At 35.8% G+C, this 22,511-nt stretch overlaps 1 protein-coding gene across 7 annotated transcripts in view; it reads right to left on the bottom strand.

The window, feature by feature from the left end:
* Positions 1 to 1,494: 1,494 nt before the first annotated feature.
* Positions 1,495 to 22,511, bottom strand: part of chrm3a (cholinergic receptor, muscarinic 3a) — a 136,634-nt gene continuing 115,617 nt past the window's right edge. For all 7 annotated transcript variants that reach the window (XM_067367133.1, XM_067367137.1, XM_067367135.1 and 4 more), the window contains one exon: positions 1,495 to 5,101. In XM_067367133.1, coding sequence (XP_067223234.1) covers positions 3,298 to 5,082 — 1,785 coding nt within the window. In that variant the 5' untranslated portion in view covers positions 5,083 to 5,101 and the 3' untranslated portion in view covers positions 1,495 to 3,297. The remainder of the gene's footprint in view (positions 5,102 to 22,511) is intronic.

Here is a 22,511-nt window from a genome sequence, read left to right as displayed (position 1 = left end):
GAATTGTTGAAAGTACTGATATATAAAACATAACTCCTAATATACTGGTAAATCTTTGCTTTACATGAACAAAGTAAAATAAAAAACAGTGGAAAATAAAGTTATATAATTCAGATGTGGTTGCATAATTTAATCTCAAACCCTCACACATTCAGCATTTCATTTATACAATAATAATAATAATAATAATAATAATAATAATGATGAAAATGAAATTATGATTTTTTTGTATAAAATATTATTATATTTTGTATTATATATATATATATATATATATATATATATATATATATATATATATATATAGATATATATATATATATATCTTTTTAATCCATTCTAAATCCACATACTAAATGTCTGAAAATAGCACAGGAATTTCATCTGTGCGACGGACACAGTGCGCCAGTGCAGCGTCATGTGAGCTTACAGACTGATCTCATAAACTGATGTACGCCTGTGGCCAGCAGGCCTCAAATCAGTGTTATCCTCCAGTCTTGTGGTATCAGACACTTTCCTGTTAGCTCTCAACTGATACAATATTAATTTTAATGCAGATCACAGCTTGTACCTGTGCCTACAGAAAATGTGAACAAGAAAAAAAAGATACTGAACAAAATTTCAGATTTCATAGGCAAGTGCAAGTAAAGTACAGATTTAGGTACTTTACACACACGCACGCACATGTCTGGTTAATGTCCTTATGGTGACGTCCATAGACGTAATGTTTTAGTGTCATAAACGTGTACACACACATACACAAGTTGGTACATCTATCATTATGAGGACATTCCATAGGCGTAATGGTTTTTATACTTTACAACTTGTTTTTTAGTACGTTTTAAAGCCATTTTAATTACAAGGACTCATGAAATGACCTCATAAACAATATTTGCATTGTAATACCAGTGTAATACCCATGTAATTATACAAATTTCTGTCCTCAAATCATACAAAGCAGCACACATATGTGCGGAAAGTTAACAACTGGAAAATGGTCTTTTTTGCATTAATTTAGTTTAGTTCAACATGATCTTCACCTAAAAATTAAACCTTTTTATCAATAAAGCTTTTGATAAGCCTCACATCTCTCTCGGATATATTCCTCACATCAGTCAGTTGTGTACAAGCTCAGGTTTACTTCTGTATGATTAGTTTTGAAGTTCACTGCTAATCCGAACTGATCTAATATGCATCAAGAATGAACAGGAGACCTAACAAGACAGAAAAACATACAAAGAAGTACTGAAAGAAAATGCATACTTGCCTGGTTGGAGTCTCGAGTAAACTGAGGGAACAAATATGTTTTTGTAACATTCGTTTGGCTGCTCCTCTTCCTAGATCACATGAATACTGTCATCACATGGCTTCTGTTCCTATTACATGCCGCCAATAGCAATTGGTGCATCTTCTTTTATAAACCAAGTGTTAGGTGTTTATGCCTTAACAAAACAAACCAACAAAGAAGTTTCCACAAATATGTTGTGTATTTACTAAGAGCAACAATGCATTTTAAAATGTTACATTTATTTTGAGAAACAATCCGAGGGAAAAAATGCATTTTGTACTGGGCTGTATTTTTGAAACATTCAACAGTTACTACAAATCTGACAGTAACTCTATCATTAAACTTTGACTTGTACACAGCCAGTTTGGAACAAAACCAGAACACAGTCACAAACAACACTGTACAGAAGCTCAATTTTAACTTTGATCTGAAAAGGCCTGACAAAACTTACAGCCTTTTTTGCAATGTAAAACATAAAAACATATCAAAATGTTAGTTTTGTTACTTTAATACAAATGGTGGGTAAGTTACAAATCAGGCAATTATTCACAATTCCTCAAAACACCAGGGTTGGAACTGAATAGTAAGTGTAAAATTTGTGTAATTTCCAAAGATTATTTAATTATTTAATTTATTTTGACAAAAAAGTGTGAAGAATGGTATTTAATTGTGTATTTTAGTATGCATAAAATGCTATGAATTTATCCTTAGCAAGAAAAATAGTAGGCCATTTATTCCACAAATGTTTAAAATTTGATTTCCATTGCAGAAGGTAATTAAAAAAAAACACCTCAATTGTGATGAAAATGTTTAAAATATACACAATGTTTAGATAGATGAAAATGCATGTACTCTAAGTCCACTGTTGGACATTGTCAGTGGGGAAATTAAACTGTGCATGTTTAAAAAATATATATATATATTATCTTCACAGGGCCAACAGAGCCCTTAATTGAAGAAACATGCATATTTGATTGATAGGTCTAAATTAGGTGTGCTTTTTATTATAGAAATATGCAGCTACTTTAGATAACCAATTTGGCTTGCTATGTTAAAACCTGGCCCTCCAAAACAAGGATAAAGCAAACATTTTGGTTGTAAATGGAATTACATCCCAGCACACTGATGTCAAAATCTGAATGATGATAAAAACATTCTTTAGGTTTCATAATTGATTTCACAGCTAGCCCAGTATAATCAGTGCACAATCGTAAAAGTTCAAACATAAGGCATTCCAAACATATACAAACATATTCAATGTGCACTGAACACGTATATAATAGCTATTGAAATACTTGTAGCAAAACAAATGTAAACAACCACGCTTTATACAAGAGCAGCTTATGGAAGTGCTGTTTATGAATAACCAAAAAAATCTCAACAGGAGAGAAAAACCTACAAAGTGTTCAACTGTGGCTCACATGTTGCAGAAGAACACTAACACTTACCAAGACAGCAAAGATACTGAACCTCTGTGTGGGACGCTTTCACAGAAATCAGAAAATTTCACTTACAAAACGAAATATCTTATTATTATTCACCGTAAATACTTTGATATACATCGCCTTATTTAAAAATCACATTTTAGTTTCTGTTCATTGACCAGAATGAGATATCTAATATTCAACCCTAAAATATTTAAACAAATAATTGAGAGTATCACATCCGATCAACTCTCTGAGGTTCAAGATATACAGTCCCCATTTTAAATTTACTTTTTTATATGTTGCTGCTGAACTCCTGAAAGTTGGCACCGCCGATTAAAAGGCATACTATATAAAAGTCCACAGGAAGTATTTATGGCAATTGCACTTGCTCAGTTGTGAATCTCTTTGTACACTAAACCACAGTGTCTTATAATCTAGTGACCCGGGATCTTAAGAGACTGAACTTCACATCCACATTGACACTCACACATTAAAGCTTCAGTATATAGTACAGATACTTGGAGAAATCACCCCTTGCAGCTTACATTTTAGTATTAGCAATTTAGCCTCACTACCTAGCTGTTATGTGGAGTCTGTTGGTATGCTTCTGTGAAACCTCACAGCCTGTCTTTGTGGAAAGCTTGGCTTGCTTTTTTTCTGATCCCAGCGACATAACAGGATCATCTTGAAAGTGCTACGAAAAGTCTTGTTGCAAAGGGCATAGCACATAGGATTCACTGTACTGTTAACATAGCAGAGCCAATAGCCTAGCGCCCAGAGGTTCTCAGGAATGCAGCCATTGCAGAAAGTGTTTACTAGCACCATGATGTTATAAGGCGTCCACGTTATAATGAAAGCGAAAAGGATGGCGCTTAAAGTTTGCGCCGCTTTCTTTTCTTTTATTAGCGACATGCGTTTCCGCTTGGTGATTTGCGTCCTTGCACGAGCTGCGAAACGCTTTGCTAGAGCTGCCTCTTTGAAAGTAATCGGCGCTGAGGGAGATTTGATGGTAGTGTTGCCGCCATCTGCGTTTGGGTCCATCGAAGGCTGTATGGAGGACATTGACTGAACTTTACCCATGCCTCCAACTAAACGCTTGTTCCCATTGGTGACGGAGCAGGAGATGCTGCCATCCCTGCCCTCCTTCTCTTCAGGCGACCGTAACGGATCTTCCATGTCCAAATCTTCACAAGAAGTAACCTGGGAGCTTACAGCTGCCCTCATGCCAGGCAGATTGAGAACAATGGAGAAGATCGCCCGTGTGGTGGATGGCGCACTCTCATCGTCGTCAGACGAGCCCGAGTGGTCGGCTGAAAGTCCAGTGTCATTGTTGTTCCAGCTGTCACTGCTGCTCTGATCTGCCTCCCGGTGCGGCCCACCTTTATCCCTGCAGCCCGACTTCCAGCCCCAGCAGTGGAATCGCCCGCTAAGACCATGAAAGGAGCTTTGTTTGTGGCCAGGCTGGCCCAGTTCGAAGCTGCTGCAGCTTCTGGAGCTCCCCCCAGTAGCGTGGAGGTGGAAATGCGGCCGTTCGACACCTCCAAACCGTCCGCCCGAGCCTTGTAATCCTGCAAGTTCCCGAGAACGGTTCTCTGTCTCTTTGTAAATTCGCCAGTACAGGACACTCATTATTGTCACCGGCAGGTAGAAAGCCGCCATTGCGGTGCAAAATGTAATAATGGGCTCGGAGAGAAACTGAATGTAGCATTTATCAGGTGGAACGGTCCTTTCTCCAACAAAATACTGCCAAAATAAAATGGCAGGCGCCCAAAGTATGAGCGACACAAACCATGCCAGGCCGATCATCACTCCTGCCCGCCTGGTGGTACGTTTGGCGCGGTACGTCAGAGGCCTTGTAATGGAGAAATAACGGTCAAAACTAATGACCAGCAGATTCATGACGGATGCATTGCTGGCTACATAGTCTATGGCTAGCCAGAGGTCGCACGCCCAGTTTCCCATTGCCCACTGGCCCATGACGATGTAGGTAGTGTACAAGTTCATAGAGATGACCCCAATGATGAGATCTGCCACGGCTAAACTCAGTAGGAAGTAGTTGTTAACCGTTTTAAGCTGCCGGTTGACCTTAAACGACACCATGACCAAGATGTTGCCGATAATAGTAATAAGGGACAGCAGTCCTGTAAAGACAACGATGAGAATGACCTGCCAGAGTGAGTGGCCGCCCAGAGGATCATAGGACTGACCTTCAACCTCAACATTACTTTCATTGAGCTTGAAAACAGCACTGAGGTTGATGAGGCTCGTGTTCTGGAGCAGTGACCACGGAGTGGATGCTGCGTAGATTCCCACTCCTGGGGCATCGGATGGAGAGTACAGGTCCAACTCTGTGCTGTTGGAGTCCATTGTGCAGGCCGGGCATATTCTGATCAAGAAGAGAAAATAATCAGTATATTTTTCTCACATTTATGCCAAATGTTTGAAGTTAAAGTATACAATAACTGCTCTCTATACAAAGTAAAGTAGGAGTACTTCCCTAGATAATGTAAGATTACTGTTGCTTTATATCTACACTAGAGGGCAATGTTGATCTATTAAATCAACATAAAACTTAGAAAGATTCAAATAAATCCATTTTCAAACACAGAGTAAGATATATTCTGTGAATCTTACTGCATCCAAAAATGTTGAAAGCACTAGATCATTTTGTGGAAAAGAAATCAAATATTAATCCATTTGTTCTTTCTGTAAAAAAAAAAAAAACAAACAGACAAAAAAACATTCATTGAAATAACTAATTTCAAAAAGCCTTAAATTCTTTAACCTTAAAGAAATCCTTTATTATTATGGCTATAAATCTGATAAATTATTGAATATATTGTACCATACAAAATAAGAAACTATTTTTTGTATTTTATTCTTTTTTCTCATGTATATTGTTGTAAGAACTAATGCTCATTATTGTCACACTGAAAATGTTTGTAAATGTACATTTTTACATTTAAAATGTGGGGGAAAAAACTTTTTTTTAAATATGTAGCCTTAAGTTGCCTTTTGCAAGTTGAAAATTCTCATTAAAATCTGTATGGTGGTATTTCACTTTATCTACGGAATTTAAATTCCACTGTTAAAAAAATTGAAAATTACTTTAGTCCCATGTGAATTAGACTTATAAATAAATCCAGTCTTTCTCATAAAGTTTCCCCAGAACTGTCAAATCTTGTGAAACACAAACAAGCCCAGGTACCTCATTAATGGGTGAAAAAGCTACTTGGTGATTTTTTACTTCAAAAGAGAATCATTGTAATAATTACCATTTTAATAACGTTAATGATAATGTTAAATTATATTGGGTGTAAGTCAAAAGGAATGCATGTCGATGAAATCTGAGCCTTACTAATGGGGCTATGGGGGAACACAAAACATTTTAACAGAAATGTTAACCACTGTCTATCTACAATAATTACATTCCATTCAATTGAAGTACAATGTGTGCTGAAACTAGTTTATATGCTAAAGCACAAACTCTGCGTGTACTGACAACTAGCAGATCAAACTGTGCAGTGTTTCTGAAGAACATTTTCAAAATAGCTATTACGTTCCAGTGAAAAGCAGAACCGTCTGTGTGAGACATTCTCTGAGCAAGCAGGCACATGAACAGCAGGAGAAAATGTTAACATTAAGAAAGATGAAAGATAGGCGAGGTGTTCCTTTATTCTGCGAGAGGAAGTTGTTGCAGAGCTTTCCCAGAATGCTTCATACAAACGCACAGTTAATCTCATTGATAGAGGCAGAGAATAGAATGTAACTGGCTCATGGCCAAGGACGGCTGAACGTCTCATCTATTCAGATGAAAGTGATATGTAGTTCTTGACCACAAGCTGCACACAAATACACACATCTTTCTGGAGAGAGAGAGGGAGAGAGAGAGAGAAAAGACCTTAGGAAGTGGCAATCTAACTTCAAAAATAAGTCAAAAAGGCTGCTGACCGCTGCTCTAAAGGATGACAATCATAAAGCATCATTCAGCAGAACAGACCTACATTACTAAATATAGTCAACATAAACTTTATAAGAGTTGATTTTGAACCGAGAACATCTGTCTCTCTCTCAGAAACGCTTTCATCTTGATACGGCAGTGTGATGCGAGGAGGAAGACAAAGATGAGATTGAAAAGAAGGTGAGATGCAAGATTAGGGAACGACTGATCACATAATCACACTGTATAATCACATTGGTCGCTAAGATACCATATATGGGCTTAAATATTTAAAACAGAGAAAAAGAACAAATGGATATGACCAAAGAGTCAGAGATAATTAGCCATTGGATTCAATCTCAGTTCTACTATGGCAGAAACAAAGGGATAATTACTTTACAATAGGCAGAGCAAGAATACATATATAGACACTGTGTTTAAAACCGAAGGAACAAAGCTGTCACAGAATCTGGTTTGTTAAAATTACAGTGTCAGTGTTGTCTGAAAAAACTTGATATCAACTGCTTCATTTAGTACAAAAACAGTGCTTTTGTTTGTATAACAGTTTAAGTCAAATAAAAATTGTTTTATTTTTATTATGTCATTTCAAGAAACACCTTTCAGATTTCAGAATAAATGCAGAATTCTCCAGAATGGATTTTGAACATGGGAACATGCATTATATAAAGCTGAGAGTTAAAAGGTTGGGGTCAGAAAAACCAATACCTTAGTTTTTTCATGTTTTTGAAATATTTCTTATTATCATCCATGTTGAAAAAAACAGTTGTACTGTTTAATGCTTTTGTAGAAAACATGATCTTTTTTTTCAAGATTCTTTGATGAATAGAAATTTTAAAAGAACAGAATTAATTTGAAATAGATTTTTTTCTAACATTTTAAATGGCTTAACTACATGGCTTGACATTAACACCCGCCAAATGTGGGTGGATTTCAGCTGTTACAGGGCTTGAATTTCAGCATGGGATTGAGCGTATTGCACATAATTTTACTCATTCACACAGATTTTGTGCTCACAGCCAAAGTGTGCACACATAAAACCGCCTCTCAGTACTAAATTGAGTTCTTTTTCACTGCTTTTTTGTGCTTAAACAGTTACATACACAGAAAATAATGTCAAAATGTCAGTCCTGGTGAGTATTCGTAAACACAGTCAGTTATGTATTAAGTGAACGTAAACAATTGAAAAAGAAAATGTAACAGTATAATGGATCCGTGCATCAGGTCTTAAAGTGACAGCAGCCTAATAAATCTGCTGCCAAATTATGTGATAATGGCTGTGTCCGAAAACTGAAAAATGCTGCCTTCCGAGGACACATTTCAAGGTAGTAAGGCATCAAGGCACGTCCAAATCCAATGTTAGCTTCAGTTCCTCTCTCATTAGATACCTTCCTCAGATCGATTTTTGAAGGAAGCATAGATGTATCCTTAGCTGCCTTTGATATCCCACAATCCTGTGCTTTCCATTCTGTGACAGTTGAGCTAGAAAAATAAAGATGGCGTCCGAAAGTTGCGTTTGCTGCTCAGTTTGTGTATAAATGTACGATTTTGATCAACATATTTCAATTTTGATATCATTTCTATCGAGAAATTACTACTGTAGTAATTAAATATTTGTTTAGTTCTCACCAAAGCTTGCGCTATATTGCTGTAGATCGTTAAACTGTTACGCTGCCTCAGAAGTCTGTCCGAAATCAATTTTGTGAGGTACCTTCATGCACAAATGCTGCCGTACAAGTCATTCTCTTATAAGATAGCGAGGCAGCAAGACAGCTACCTAGGTTTTCGGACGCAGCCAATATGAAAAATTTCAATATGGCAGTTCTTCCCCATGGTATAATGATGTCTAAATTGTGGTCAGTGAAAACGCTGAGTGGCTAGTAACTTTGGAAAACCATTAGCCACAGTGGCTGGTGAGCAAAGGACTTAACGTCAAGCCCCGCTTAACTTTCACTTTAATGCATCTTTGCTTACTGACCTGAAAAACTTGAATTATGCAAGTGAACACACAAGGTTAGGGAGATATGTAGAGCATTCAGAATGATGATTTGAGAGCGATATCAGACTCAATACATGTCCTGCAAATATAGACTGAATAGTGTTTAAAAACAGGCTTTGTAAGTAAAAGTTATAAAAGAGGTTTTATTCCATTGCATTGGATGCTGTGTATTTCAAAGAGAGTTTGATGTTAAATACAGGCTTCTTGTTCATTCATCTGAGTGAGATATCAATGGTGGAGAGGGAATCAAATAACAAAAGATGAAGTCAGAGAAAAATCTAATTGGCATTGGGCTCTGATTCGGGCCCCTGCTCTCCTGCGTTCAGCTCTATGCTTTTATCCTATTAGAGTTGTGCTATGACCTGAAACACACAAGCTCAGATGGAGGATTGCAAACATATTTTGTACAAAACTAGTGACACGCATAGTCGTAATTCCATTAAGTCGTGGAATTTGGGAATTGCCTTAATTTCGGTTGATCCGCAAACAGCAGCTGATGAACGGGCTGTTGTCATGGTGACCGTCGTGGATGTGGAGGAAAGCATAAGGGACACACAACCGCAACACATACACCTATAGTTGATTTCAACTGTGAAATTCTTGGAAAAATTAAACTGTAATATGATTCAAATGTAAAGATGTCAGAGGACAGGATAAGAGAAATAGATTTCCATTTTTAAGCCCTCCTTTTTTTCCCCCTCACACACAGAGTATACGTACAAAAGCACAGCAGCATGTGCTCTCTCTCTCTCTCTCACACACACACACACACAGCTTGAAGCCTTTGATGACAGACCTGAGAATCAAACGAACATCTGGAGTTTACATGCATGACTTCAAACACATACTGTACTTCAAACATAGTTTTTGTGTGTAAAACTCCTCTACCCATTTAAAGAATTATTTACAAGTCTGATGATGCCATAAAGACACAAGCAATAATCAATATTCAAAAGTGAAATAAAGATAATGGACTGAAAACAGCAATGGCTGCTTTTGTTTTCATGTCTTCAGTGGGAAAACAAACTTATCAGTAAAACATGTCTGGTGCTGTTCCCCCCTGGCGAGGTAGTTAAGTGTGAGAAGAGTGTGTGTAGTAAGAGGTGTGTGCGTGTTGTCTTGTGAGGCATGTGCTGTGAATGAGGATTTCTGAAGAATGATGATTAAATGTCAACACATTCTTTTCCAGAGTTTAAGGGAGATCCGTGATTGCCTCACACGGCCTTTAGCCGACAGAAATGTCAGCGGCGTACGCATGCAGAACCCTGATCAATATGCCCGATTGGAATTGGAATTAATCACTGGCATGGGTACAATTATAGAAGCGATGCCATAATTATCTCTCAATATCTCAATACGAAAGTCAGAGGAGATCAGTGAAGCATGAAAGACTGCTCTCTAACAGATTATTTACTGATCTCTTATGATTAAAATGGTTGGTGAGGGATTCGTCCCTGAGCAACTTCCTTTGCCTCATTTTATTGCTGCATCTCTGACATTCTATTTTTTAGTCCTTTTCAGTTGTGTGTAATTTCACCAAATGGTTTATATATATATATATATATATATATATATATATATATATATATATATATATATATATATATATATATATATATACTGTTTAAAACAATTTACAATAATACAATAAACAATAATAAGCTATTATATAATAATTATTTCAGATTCTGCACTATTTCTAGATGACTAACCAAATAATTAAATTTGTGACACTGTACAGAGAGTCAGATGTTCCTTCTTCCACTGAAGTTCAAGATGCTCGTCAGGCTCTTTTGCCACTTAGTCCGGCTGAGGGGATGTGTTCCGGCGGGAACGTGACGGCAGCGCATACCCACTTTATCTCAAAACTGCTCAGAATGCAGATAGAACATTATAATTCCATCTGCATTCTGAACAGTTTTGAGATAAAGTGGGTATGCATTGACGTCACGTTCCCGCCGGAACACATCCCCTCAGCCGGACTAAGTGGCAAAAGAGCCTGACGCATGACTGGATTTAATAGGAGAAACTGCGAAAAAGCGATTAAAACAAGAGTAAAACAAACAATTAAACTAAATGTGGGACTCGAAAGATACAACTTACCAAAGATCCTTTGATCCATGGATATTGACATGCAGTCATTAATCATGTTTCCTGACATTTATGTGTGCCATGTGCCTGATTTCGATGCCGGGGAAATACAGAAAGCAAGTTTGTCTGTGAATGCTTTATTAGGTCTAAATCCAGGTGACCACTTATATGTGACTATATATATATCATCCAGCCCTAAAACTTGTATAGTTTTCATCAGTGTTTAACACCCAATTTTGCAGAATATAAGAATATAATATTTAACTGATTAACTTATTAACTGATTTTTACCGCAAAATTCATCATATTGACACAAAATTATGACTGGAAATCCACATTTCGCTGCCTAGAGTCCAGTTGTTTCTTAGCTCAGATTTCTTGGCGAATGTATTTGTACAGTCAATTGCAAAGCTTTTTCCCATTTTAGATGTGTTTAGTGTGTTTTTTGCAGCATTCACACTGAAAACCAATGCTGCCACAACAAAAAGTCACCCAATAACACAAAAGTCCCTCAATTGCTACTCAAAACTAGTCCGAAACTAGCCCAATCGCATTTCAGGGGGTCCCCCGGTAAAAAATTGTGTTCCGAGGGGTAAAATCCGCTTTTTGGCAGGGTTTCCCCTGGTAAAAATCGCATTCCAGGGGCTAAATATCATGCTATTTGGGGTTGCTTCAACCCGTGGAAAACAACCCACGGCAACAGTGTTAAATTAGCCCAATTCCGCGGGAAAACCGCAGACTTGGCAACACTCTTTTTGTCACTCAGTGGGTGTAACCGCAGTCAATCAATGGTGACATCACGTGCATACCCTCTATAGAGCTTCAAAGTTTTTGCATTCCATACTCCTTTGTAGATGTTTGTTTTCTAAAAAAAAGTCCCAAAATGTACAAAACTTCACAGAAAAATCACAGAATGTAAATAGGATGTCACAGAATAAGAATATGTGAATAACTCAATTTTGACAAAAATGTCAGTTAGAACCTTATAATTCCAAGGTGATGATCTGTTTATATTGTTTATAATAGTAATTTGTTCAGTGTAAAGGTTGTTAATTTTAGTGAATGTATTTACTATAACTGGGCTGAAACTACTTTCTCTGTCTTTTCTTCAATCACACTGCCCTTATTCGCCTTTCTAGTAGTGTTTATTTCCTGTTCCTGGCATTTCTAGTAGTGTTTACTGCCTATTTTTGGTCAAACGTTCTGGTTGGTTGGTTATCAGGAAGCTGTAATTCTCTGCTCTTATGTTCTCAGTATAAACACCTCATTCCTGCCTCCGACCTGGATCACTAGAGGTAAACAGGTTTTCTGTGAAGCCAAAGCAATTTGGAGACCTTGTTACTGTCTAGATGAAAATGCCAGTCAGAATAAAATCTTTTACATCAGCACTCGATATCAGACACAGGGTCCTCTGTAGGGTTAGATTATTTCATCAGCATGATGGGCTCATACCTCTGCATGTACAACAACCTGACATCACGAATTTGAGCGGATGATAAGGTGAGATTAGGTATGTGCTACATACCAAGGCTGTGACCACATGAAAAGTGATCATACAAGACTGGTACAACAGAAAACACGTCATCCAGTCATCGACAGTGCATCTGTATCGACCCACCCCAGTGTAAGTAATACCTTAATCTCAGGCAGGCCAAAGAATCCATCATATACTCTGACAAGATCCACATCCCCGGGGCAGCAGCCTATCCTCTCTCTCTCTCTGTGATTGGCCAGCATTTAATTCATCTGCTTTGAAAAGCTGGAACTGATCCACTACAAAATCTGTGAAATCTGTGTACGAACGTTTTCACAAAAAAATCATGATTGACCAAAAACTTTTGTACAAAAATTTATTTTATAAAAAATTAGGAACAGCTGAAACCACATGTAATCAAAAAGCACTTTCTCTGTGTGGCCTTATAATCATGTTAAGAAGTTATATTTCCTCTTAACATGACTATTATATTTTACATTATAATCTAAAATCAATAAATAATAATAATAATAATTTCATCTTAAATGCAAAGTTCTGAATTTCAAAATTCATAACCATTCAGAAACATCCAGATGCATTCTAAAAATTGTATCTTCTTCCCGAGTCTGCCCATCAGTGTCAAACGGTTTGAACAATGTAAGGCTGAACACCATTACTGACAATTGTTATTTTGGCTGCGTGAGATTCTCCAGCTTTGTTGTTGTTGAGCAACCAAAGTGTGAGCTGTTAAAGCTCTGCCCTCTTATGGAAAGGGGGCTGGGAGCAGCAGCTAATTTGCATTTAAAGGGACACACACAAAAACGGCATATTTTTGCTCACACCCAAATGGGACAAATTTGACAAACTATAATAAATGGTCTGTGGGGTATTTTGAGCTGAAACTTCTAGGGCTGCAACAACTATTCAATAAAATCTATAATAATCGATAATGAAGATCATCGACAACGATTCTCATTATCGATTAGTCGGGTCTGCCCACAGTGCACAGAAAACTTCTGCCAGTTGCGTCAAATTACAGCACTGAAATTAACACATTTCTATGGACAAATATGCATCTAAAAATAGTGGAGGAAACAGAGTGAGCTGCTGCAAGAAAGGTATGTGATTCAAGCTGCCCAAAACATGAGAATTCTTTATTTTAAGCTTCAAGCTAATGCATTAGCTTAATGGCTTGCCCTGACATATGCATGTGCGTCCTCAGTGCAAAACGTTCATTCTACGGCTATATCCTTATCTGTAAATCTTATAAATTCACATTTCCATTTTGTATAAATGTTCATCCTGACAGTCTGCGTTAAACTTCTAACTTTACTGAATTAGCGCCAACGTGCACACCCACGTCGGACAGACGGAACGCGGGAGAGAGGGAGACAATTAATATTCAGCGCAAAAATATTAATTTGCTGAAATATTTTTTTTTTTTTTAAAGTTAAATTTAGATTTAAAAGTCAACATGTCATTCAATTATTTTATAAGAGTAGTAACTGTAAAGGGATAACAACATGTAATTGAATATAAATTTAAGACGTTTCTTATAGCCTATATTTTACAGGATAAAGAAATGACAGTAAGAGGTTATTGTGTCCAGAGTGAATGTGTGTGTTCCAGCAAAACATTTATCTTGCCTGTTGGATAACACAGAGTTTTTATTATTATTATTATTATTATCTTTATTACTGTTTTAATTTTTAATGTAGATATTTAAACTATATTCACTATACAGTGCTTAAATTTATTAGACCTCTGCCACCCAATGTAAGGTCTAAACTATCAGTATTGGTGATTACCAAAATCATTTTTCTGTAATGGTTAATACACCAGTATGTGTAAGCTCTTTAGTCACAGCAGTATTTCTAATGTTACAATATAATTATTGTTGTTATCCATGAATTTTTGATTTTACAAGAAAGGCAGAAAAAAAAGTAAAGCACTTTATAGGTTTTTTTTTTTTTTTTCTCCAGATGCCCAATTACAGTTTTTTGGATATTGTGTGAATAATATCAATATCAATAACAATATTTAGTTGTTTCAGTTTGTTATTTGCCTAATAAATGGCAATAACATTTTTAGGTTTAAACAAGTTTTTGATATATTCCTAAAATATTTGTGTTCTCTCTTTATTATGACATTTAGCCTAGTCTAATAAATTAAGCACTATAAGTTTTCATAACATTCATTTGGCACATTTGTTTGAAGTACATTGGGCAGGATGTGCAATAGTGTGTTTTTGTCAATAATAATAATAATAATCATAATAATAATAATAATAAACAAGTAGGATTTTTATCTGATTAATCAAAAAAATAATCGGCCAACTAATCGATTATCGAAATAATCATTAGTTGCAGCCCTAAAAACTTCACAGACACATTCTAGGGACACCAGAGACTTATATTACATCTTGTGAAAGGGGCATAATGGGTCCCCTTTAAAATAATCTTCCAAACAAATGATTCAACAGAATAAAACTGACTTTCCAGAGCTACATGAAAAAGAGGACATCAAGCTAAAAGAAAAAAAAACAGATGCTTGTATCCATAAAAAAAGAAAAGAAAAAGATAATCTGCAAGAGATTTAGACATAGTAAATAGCAGGTGCAACAGGTCTTTGTAACTTCTCTTCTCTTATCCTTGATGGGCAGACCCCATGCAGTTCAACAACCTTTTATTGAAGCACCAGGGCTGTGCTTCTGAGTATTACCCAGCCTCCAGGAGCACCCAGAGGAATGCTTACACTGGCAGAGATAAAGATAAACATGGTCAATGCAGCACAGTGTTTCAAATCCAATAACTTACATACACTGTATTTTCTAACTGTGCAGGTACATGACTACTAGTGAATCTTGGAGGAATTCCTTTAATACACTAGCTTATATTAGCTTGTGCATATAATTTGTTGGTCATAAAATTCCATTGCATGACAATGGTAAACTGTGGAAACATATGCCATCCTTTGTGTTATGCTTGAGCATGCATGAAATAAATTAAAATGTATACAACTGAAAACATGGACAGACATGCATGTTTGAGTGCATGCTCAATTGCAAATAATGTGCATGTGCATACTCAAGTTGCAGAAAACATGTGCCTGCATGTATAGCTTTGTGTGAGAAGGCTAGATTTACTAAAATCTCTTCAGTGTGAGGTTGCGATGCAGACCATTTCAAAGGCTCATGGGATTTCTGTGATTCCTCAGAAGAGTTTATGTGGGGGTAAAACAGAGCCCACAATGCAACGGAATCCATTGCCTGCAATGCCAAAAAAAAAAAAAAAAAAAAAAAAAAGAATCTCCACCTAGTTACAATTAACACTTTAAAATGCTGAAAGTGTGCTCGTTTACATGTATTTGGAAATATACCTGGTTATAATGCTCCATTCCATCATTTAATGAAGTATAGCTTCCAAGATCAATAGAAAAAGTTCTCTTAGAAATGAAACTGTTTACTACCTGCTTTTCACATGTGAAAAGGGAGCAATCCACAGGTCTAATTGTCATAAGTAAATATATATATATATATATATATATATATATATATATATATATATATATATATATATATATATATATATATATATATATATATATATATATATATATATATATATAGGATGAAGGATGCGATACTAATGCAATACTAGAATTTGCAAAGTTAAAGCATGATCAGACAGGGTCAGACAAAAAAGGCGGGAAAAAATAAATAAAGAAAGAAAGAAAACTACAAAAGAATTAAGAATTAGGGTGAATAATTAAGTGTGAAACCATCAGGAACCCTTCAGTCTCCAGCACTACCATTTTCCAGAATTGCAACCTACTTGGAGTCTCCAGAAGTGCAAGGTGACAGGATCTCAGAGACTTAGGTTAGGTAAAGAATACTAAAAAATGACCCCCATGTATCACAGCTGAAGTGTTGTAAAATTCATGAATACTGTTTTTTTTATAGGCTTTATAGACAGTCAGGTTGAGAGTGACTCTTGAAGGACCAGCACTACATCCTTTTGTACCACTGTTTGAAGAATTCATCTTCCAGAATCTGGCAGTAAGTTTTGGGCATTCATTTTTAGTCCATCTCTGCAAGACGGACTTCAGGGTAGGAGATGGAATAAAAATGAACTCCGAAAACTTACTGCCAGATTGGTAAAATGTGTTTGGAAAAGAAAAAATAAAAGATCAGAAAATCAACTTGCCTATAATTCTGCACATGGTGTATATGGATTCTTTGATGAATATAAAGTCGTTATTTGAAATAGAAACTGTCATATTTGATTTAATTTAATTTAATGCATCCCTGCTGAACAAAAGACAAAAGTTATATATATAAAAAGTATATATATATATATATATATATATATATATATATATATATATATATATATATATATATATATATATATATATATATATATATTATACACACACACACATATACACAGGAGTGTACATAAGTGGTGCGCATGAGCGACCAAGATAAAAAATACGCCGGGTATTTGTGTACCAACATGGTTGACAGCTGTTAATGCACAATCACTGTTTTAGATCAACTAACTGTAATACTGCATAAAATTTCCATTTGAACTGAATGCATAATAAATCTGCCGACTTCAGAGCAAAATGCAAAGCTGTGACATTGACGCGCTTCGCTCGGCAGTGCTAAAACCAGCAGTACATAGACTTACTTCCTGGCAACCCACCAAAATAACAGCTTGCTGATTTTAGGTTTGAAAATGTTGAAAATTCATATATAAGTAAATATTAGCATTGTATTTTTAAACGTACTATAAAATAAATGTATTTTATTTAATACTCATTTATATTTTAAATATAATTGTATCATCACACTTTATTATTTTATTTAAAAACTAACTGAACAATGTGCAATAATGCTATTATTATTTTATATTTATAGTTAATGGGTCACAGTGTGAGCACCAACTTAAATCTCCATATATATATATATATATATATATATATATATATATATATATATATATATATATATATATATATATATATATATATATATATATATATACACACACACACATGCACAAACAAACAAACAAACTTATATCTTTGCTACTGACTCACTCATATACACATTTTCTTATCGTTCTGGTAGGGAAAAGTCTGCATAAAATGCGCATACACATATCATTTTTAACCTATTACGACATATGTTTTTCATAACCTTAAAATAAACCTGCCGTCATAGCAATCATCATTATATTAAACACATTCTGACCATGCCATTCTGTAAACTTCCTCCACTGTGTGTGCCTATGAATACTCTCCATATCTGTAAGTTGCACAGTGATAGTCAGGCCTTACATGGCATCCTGAGGCAGGACTCCTGCACAGACTTGTCTGAGAAAAGAAGCACACTCAGTCTCCAGTGTAAACACAACAGCATGAGAGGAATGCTCAAGCTGGGAGTAGCAGAAGGCTTACTGTAGGTCAGACAACAGCTTAGGGACGCCCATCGGTGCAACTTAAATCAACAGCAAGTTAGAGCTGACATGATCATACACATGTAGGGGTCATGAATCCATTGTTCTTTGATGGATGACTGTGGTCCTGTTTACACCTCGTATTAACATCCACCTCGGGCAATCATAAGTGGTCAGCCGAAACACATTGCTGTTTACACCTGGTAATAACATGCATCTCAAACGCATCTCCTGTGACTACCTGTAATCATATTTTGAGGGAGAATGATCCCTCTGATTTCATCACTTTCCACATCAATGTGTTACTGAGTTGATAAAGCACAAAAAGATAAAAAAAAAAAAAAAGTGTGAAAAAAAATCAATGCAAACGATTCTCTCAAATATGTCTAAACACAAATACAATGTTTTTCTGTTAGAATTCTCACTTATTTTAACTCATATTTGTATGCTTTTCCAAATTATCTCATTTGGATGTTATTTTTCCTTTAAAATATTATACAACAAGAATATAACAAATATATAATATGTAATATAATAAACTTGCTTTAATGAAATAGAAAGATTTCTGAAATAGAGAGATCAACTAAGCAAGTATATTACCTGCATCTAGCTGATATTCTTCAGGTCAATCTTAAACTCAGAATAATAATAATAAAAATAAATAAAAAAAAAAAACAGTTTGAATGTCCAGTTTGAATAATGTAAACTTACAAAGATTGGCTGTTTGATATACCCAAAATGAATTATATCTCATGTTCAACCACTATCTACAGTACATAAGTGCATGCCAGAGGCAAATTTCCATAGGGCTGGCCGAGATAAAGCTGTTTTCGGTGGAACTCACATCTACGTCAAAACAAATTATCAAAGAGGCACTATGTTTATATATAAACTGCATATTTGAGGTTTAAACAACTACATTCTCGCCTAAAAAAAACATTTCAAATCTATATTCCATGCCACAATAACAGTAAAATTATAGTGGGTTTGCTCTTCCACCATTGATGCTCGCTGTGCGAAAAGCTGCCAGAACAGATCCGACAGAAACAAGCGGAGTGATACAAATTGTCCTAATGTGTTGTTAAATATCAGTAAATTCCAGTACATTTATGTTCCTGCCTATTTAAGGGTGAAGTGGTCAAGTGCTATCCTACTGTGATCCGATCACTGAACATGCATGTTTTGAGGCCTATATGCTTTTATCTGATGAGCAAAATAAACACATACAGCATTCTACTTGAGAGCTTGGGCAAAGGAAAACAACTCACATTTGATTCCTTGCGACGATGTTTTATTCTCTGCAAGTTCAGTGCAATTATTTTCCACAGAAGCAAACTCATCTCCTCTGGATATGTCTCCGTACATTTCATTGACTCCTGGGTTGAAGCAAAATGAATGTTCCCTTTTCCCTTTCATCTGACCATAACCCTGCAGCCAAAATTGCATTAAATATTCCTTTTATATCTTCACCTTCGGAGGGCAGTGCCTTGTAATTGCTTGGCTGCACTGTATGCCAATAAATAACTAATAAAAAAATAGGGGAAAAAACAAACTCTAATTTCTGGTCATACTGGAACAGATCCTGTGAGAAATGCATTACGTATTCATTACAATGACACCATGAGGACATGCTTGGAATTTCGTATGCTCGAAAAACATAATCTGGGAAAAATAGTTCAGTTTTTTTCCTGCAGCGTACAAAATGTATCTACAAGCGATGTGTACACAGAGTGAAAAGTATATTGGCAAACAAGATGCTGGAGGCACCATGAATATTTAAGAGCTTTTTTAAATATAGAAACAGCAAAGTGAATCGTTGCACTTCAGTCAGATGAGGGTCTTATCAGGAATAGATCCATAATCACTAATACCTGTTTAATTTCTCACAGTTGCACACATACATGTTTTGACAGAAATGAAAAGAGAAGGAATAAAAAGGCACTATGTACACAATATTGATAAAATTATATCGACCTGCAAAACCACATGCCAGTGGAACATATAGAATTTCCTGAAAGCGTGGAAGGCAAGCATGGTGATAGATTAGTTGTGCTGGTATATAAATGGTAGGTACTTAGTGGCTTGGTGGGGTGTCATAAGCGAGGTCAGCATAATATATTAATGACTTAAAATGAACACGAACAAAGAAAAAGTATTTATTTTTCTTTAAAAAAAAACTGACATTTACTCTATTAATTAATGTTTTTTTATTTTTTTATTTTGTGAATGATTAATCATGTTAAAGTCTTTGTAAAAAAAGTCTTTGTAATATTTCATCTAACTAATAACTTCTGAAATCACTTAGGCTGCGTGGGTTACTTGACAATGCATACAAAAAGCAAATATACAAACACAGATTCAGTCTAGTGCCATTCTGTTATTTAAATTTCCCCTGTAGTCAATAATTTTATCCCTTAAAACTGTGCCATGAATATTCAAATTAGCCCTGCCTCCACTCAATCACATGAGCTCAGAATACCTGATCCACTGTAGTAAACGCTGAACAATGGCAAGTGGAAATACTGGTTTAATTCAGCCATGTTTGAACCAGAAACTGATTCAGAAGAAAAAGTGGAAGAGTGAATTGCACATTTATTGTCATCTATAAGTCAATGTATCAGAATGGTAATGCATTTTATCTATTACTCCTTACAACTCAAGACACATAACAGTAATTAATATTATTAGCCTTTTGCTTGACTATATTATCAAACAGCTAATAATGTGTTAATGTTACACAAACCATGTATCTGTTAGCCATTTCAGTCTGCCTTCTAAACAATCAGCATCCTTAGAAATGCTTTGAACAACTTACATCACCAGTGGAGGAAGGCATATAGTTTATCGTAATATAAATCATATACATAATTCATATTACTAAATGTATAAAAATTTTCATATCAACAGAAAAATAAACCTGGATAACTGGCTTCTCTTGAGACATTCCACATCACAAGCATAGTTAATGATATGCTAAAGTCCGCTTGAATGTTGTGAACGTGACTGGTTACAAGGTAATTTGTGAGGTAGAGAACAAGGGAGATTTCAAACCACGTTTTTGAGACTGTCTTTGGTTCACTGCAGTTTTAAGGGGGGACAAAGAAGACGAAAACAACTCAGCAATGGTGTTTACTTATGCTTTAAGACAAACCATGTGCAAATTCATATTAAAAACACCACAAAGACAAACAATTTCAAAAACTTAATTTTTACCACAGGGGTCTTTAACATCTACACTGTCAGAAAAAAAGGTACAGTGCTTGTCACTGGGGCAGTTCCCATGGTACAAAAGTGAAAAGGTACATCTTTGTACCTTACTTACCCCTAAATGGTGCATATTAGTACCTTAAAGGTACATATTAGTACTTTAAAAGTGCATATTTGTACCTTAAAAGTATATATTGCCTTTTTACCTTTGTACCTTAGGGTACTGTCCCAGTGACAAGCACTGTACCTTTTTTTCTGACAGTGTACTTTTTACCAGTCAATAAATTTCAATAAAGTTCTGTTTCACTCATAATGTCAACTTACTGGAGTCAAATGGTTTTCAAATCAAATGAAGATGTCCAATGTGTGACAGAAACCTGATATTATACGGTAATTACAGTGTGTTGCCATCGTACTTCATAATACATGTCTGACAGCTTAAAATCCTTATGTGTCAAAGTGTACAATTTCTTACAGCGCATTTATTGAGAGGTCGTCATGTTGCTCTACTTTTGGCGGCTAGCAGGCATTCCCACTTGACTAGTGAATCACTGCTCATTTTCATAAAGTCTGCTCAAATTTCAACAGTTGCCAAAAGTCCCTGTCACTTGTCATCTCAAATCACCAACTCTCTCCGAAAAATGAATGAATTCCAGTCACTTTTTCACTTTTGAGATTATTTCCCTGTTTATAATTTCCAAATGGTTCAGTTGGTGCCATCTCATTAACAGCCACTGAAGAGGTTACAGAAAAAAGAAAAAACATCAGTTTTTGGCACTAAAACAAAAATGGAGCCGCTTCAAATGGAGAAATACTGGAAATTCAGACTTGGGAGATGGCTCAAACAAATTTAAGTTTCAGATATTAATAAAAGTGAAGTGTATAATATCTTTGATGCCAAATATTTTCTCCTACTCCATTTAAATACGCAGAGACACAAGTACACCATTCCTAGGCTGATTTCCCAGATAACTGTAAACACTGTAGCTCAGTGGTGCTTTCAAAACATTGCTGTTTGTTTCAAGATCCAGGCCAGACTGACACAGCAACACCATCCCAACCAATGGCCTGATATTGGGGTGGAGCTACCAGTTTGTCTGGCCAATGGCAAATGGCGGGCGTGTTCCTGTTTGAAAACAAAAAAAATATTTTTGCAACACTGTGCGGCACCTAAATTACACATTTCACCTTTAAATCTGGCAGTGGAACTATATGTGTAATCTTTAAGAATGGCGCGCGTGTACCAAATGCATCATTTCAGCACAGTTAGATGCTAAAGGAGGTGCACATATTATAGTGAACAAAGAGCAGAAGTGAAGCACTGACAGGCACTCAAAACCAAGTGTGTCACTACAATAACACACAGTACATCATTCTCTTTGCTGCATATTTTTGTTCCAGAAAGGCATTTAGGTGGACTTAAAATATCTCCTAAATATCTGTTGTCTGTCTCAAGTAAATATTAAATCACCAAACTCAAAAGTGCACTAATGTAGCAATTCTAGAATAACCAACCAAAAGTTAATGACATTTTAATAGCATGCAAGTAGCTCGGTTCTTGTAATAAAAAGCTGCTTTTTATATAAAAAAAGTAGCTGTATA

The sequence above is a fragment of the Chanodichthys erythropterus genome, chromosome 18 (genome assembly GCF_024489055.1).
Source record: "Chanodichthys erythropterus isolate Z2021 chromosome 18, ASM2448905v1, whole genome shotgun sequence".
NCBI classification, from domain to species: domain Eukaryota; kingdom Metazoa; phylum Chordata; class Actinopteri; order Cypriniformes; family Xenocyprididae; genus Chanodichthys; species Chanodichthys erythropterus.
This window is presented reverse-complemented; position numbering and strand designations above follow the sequence as displayed.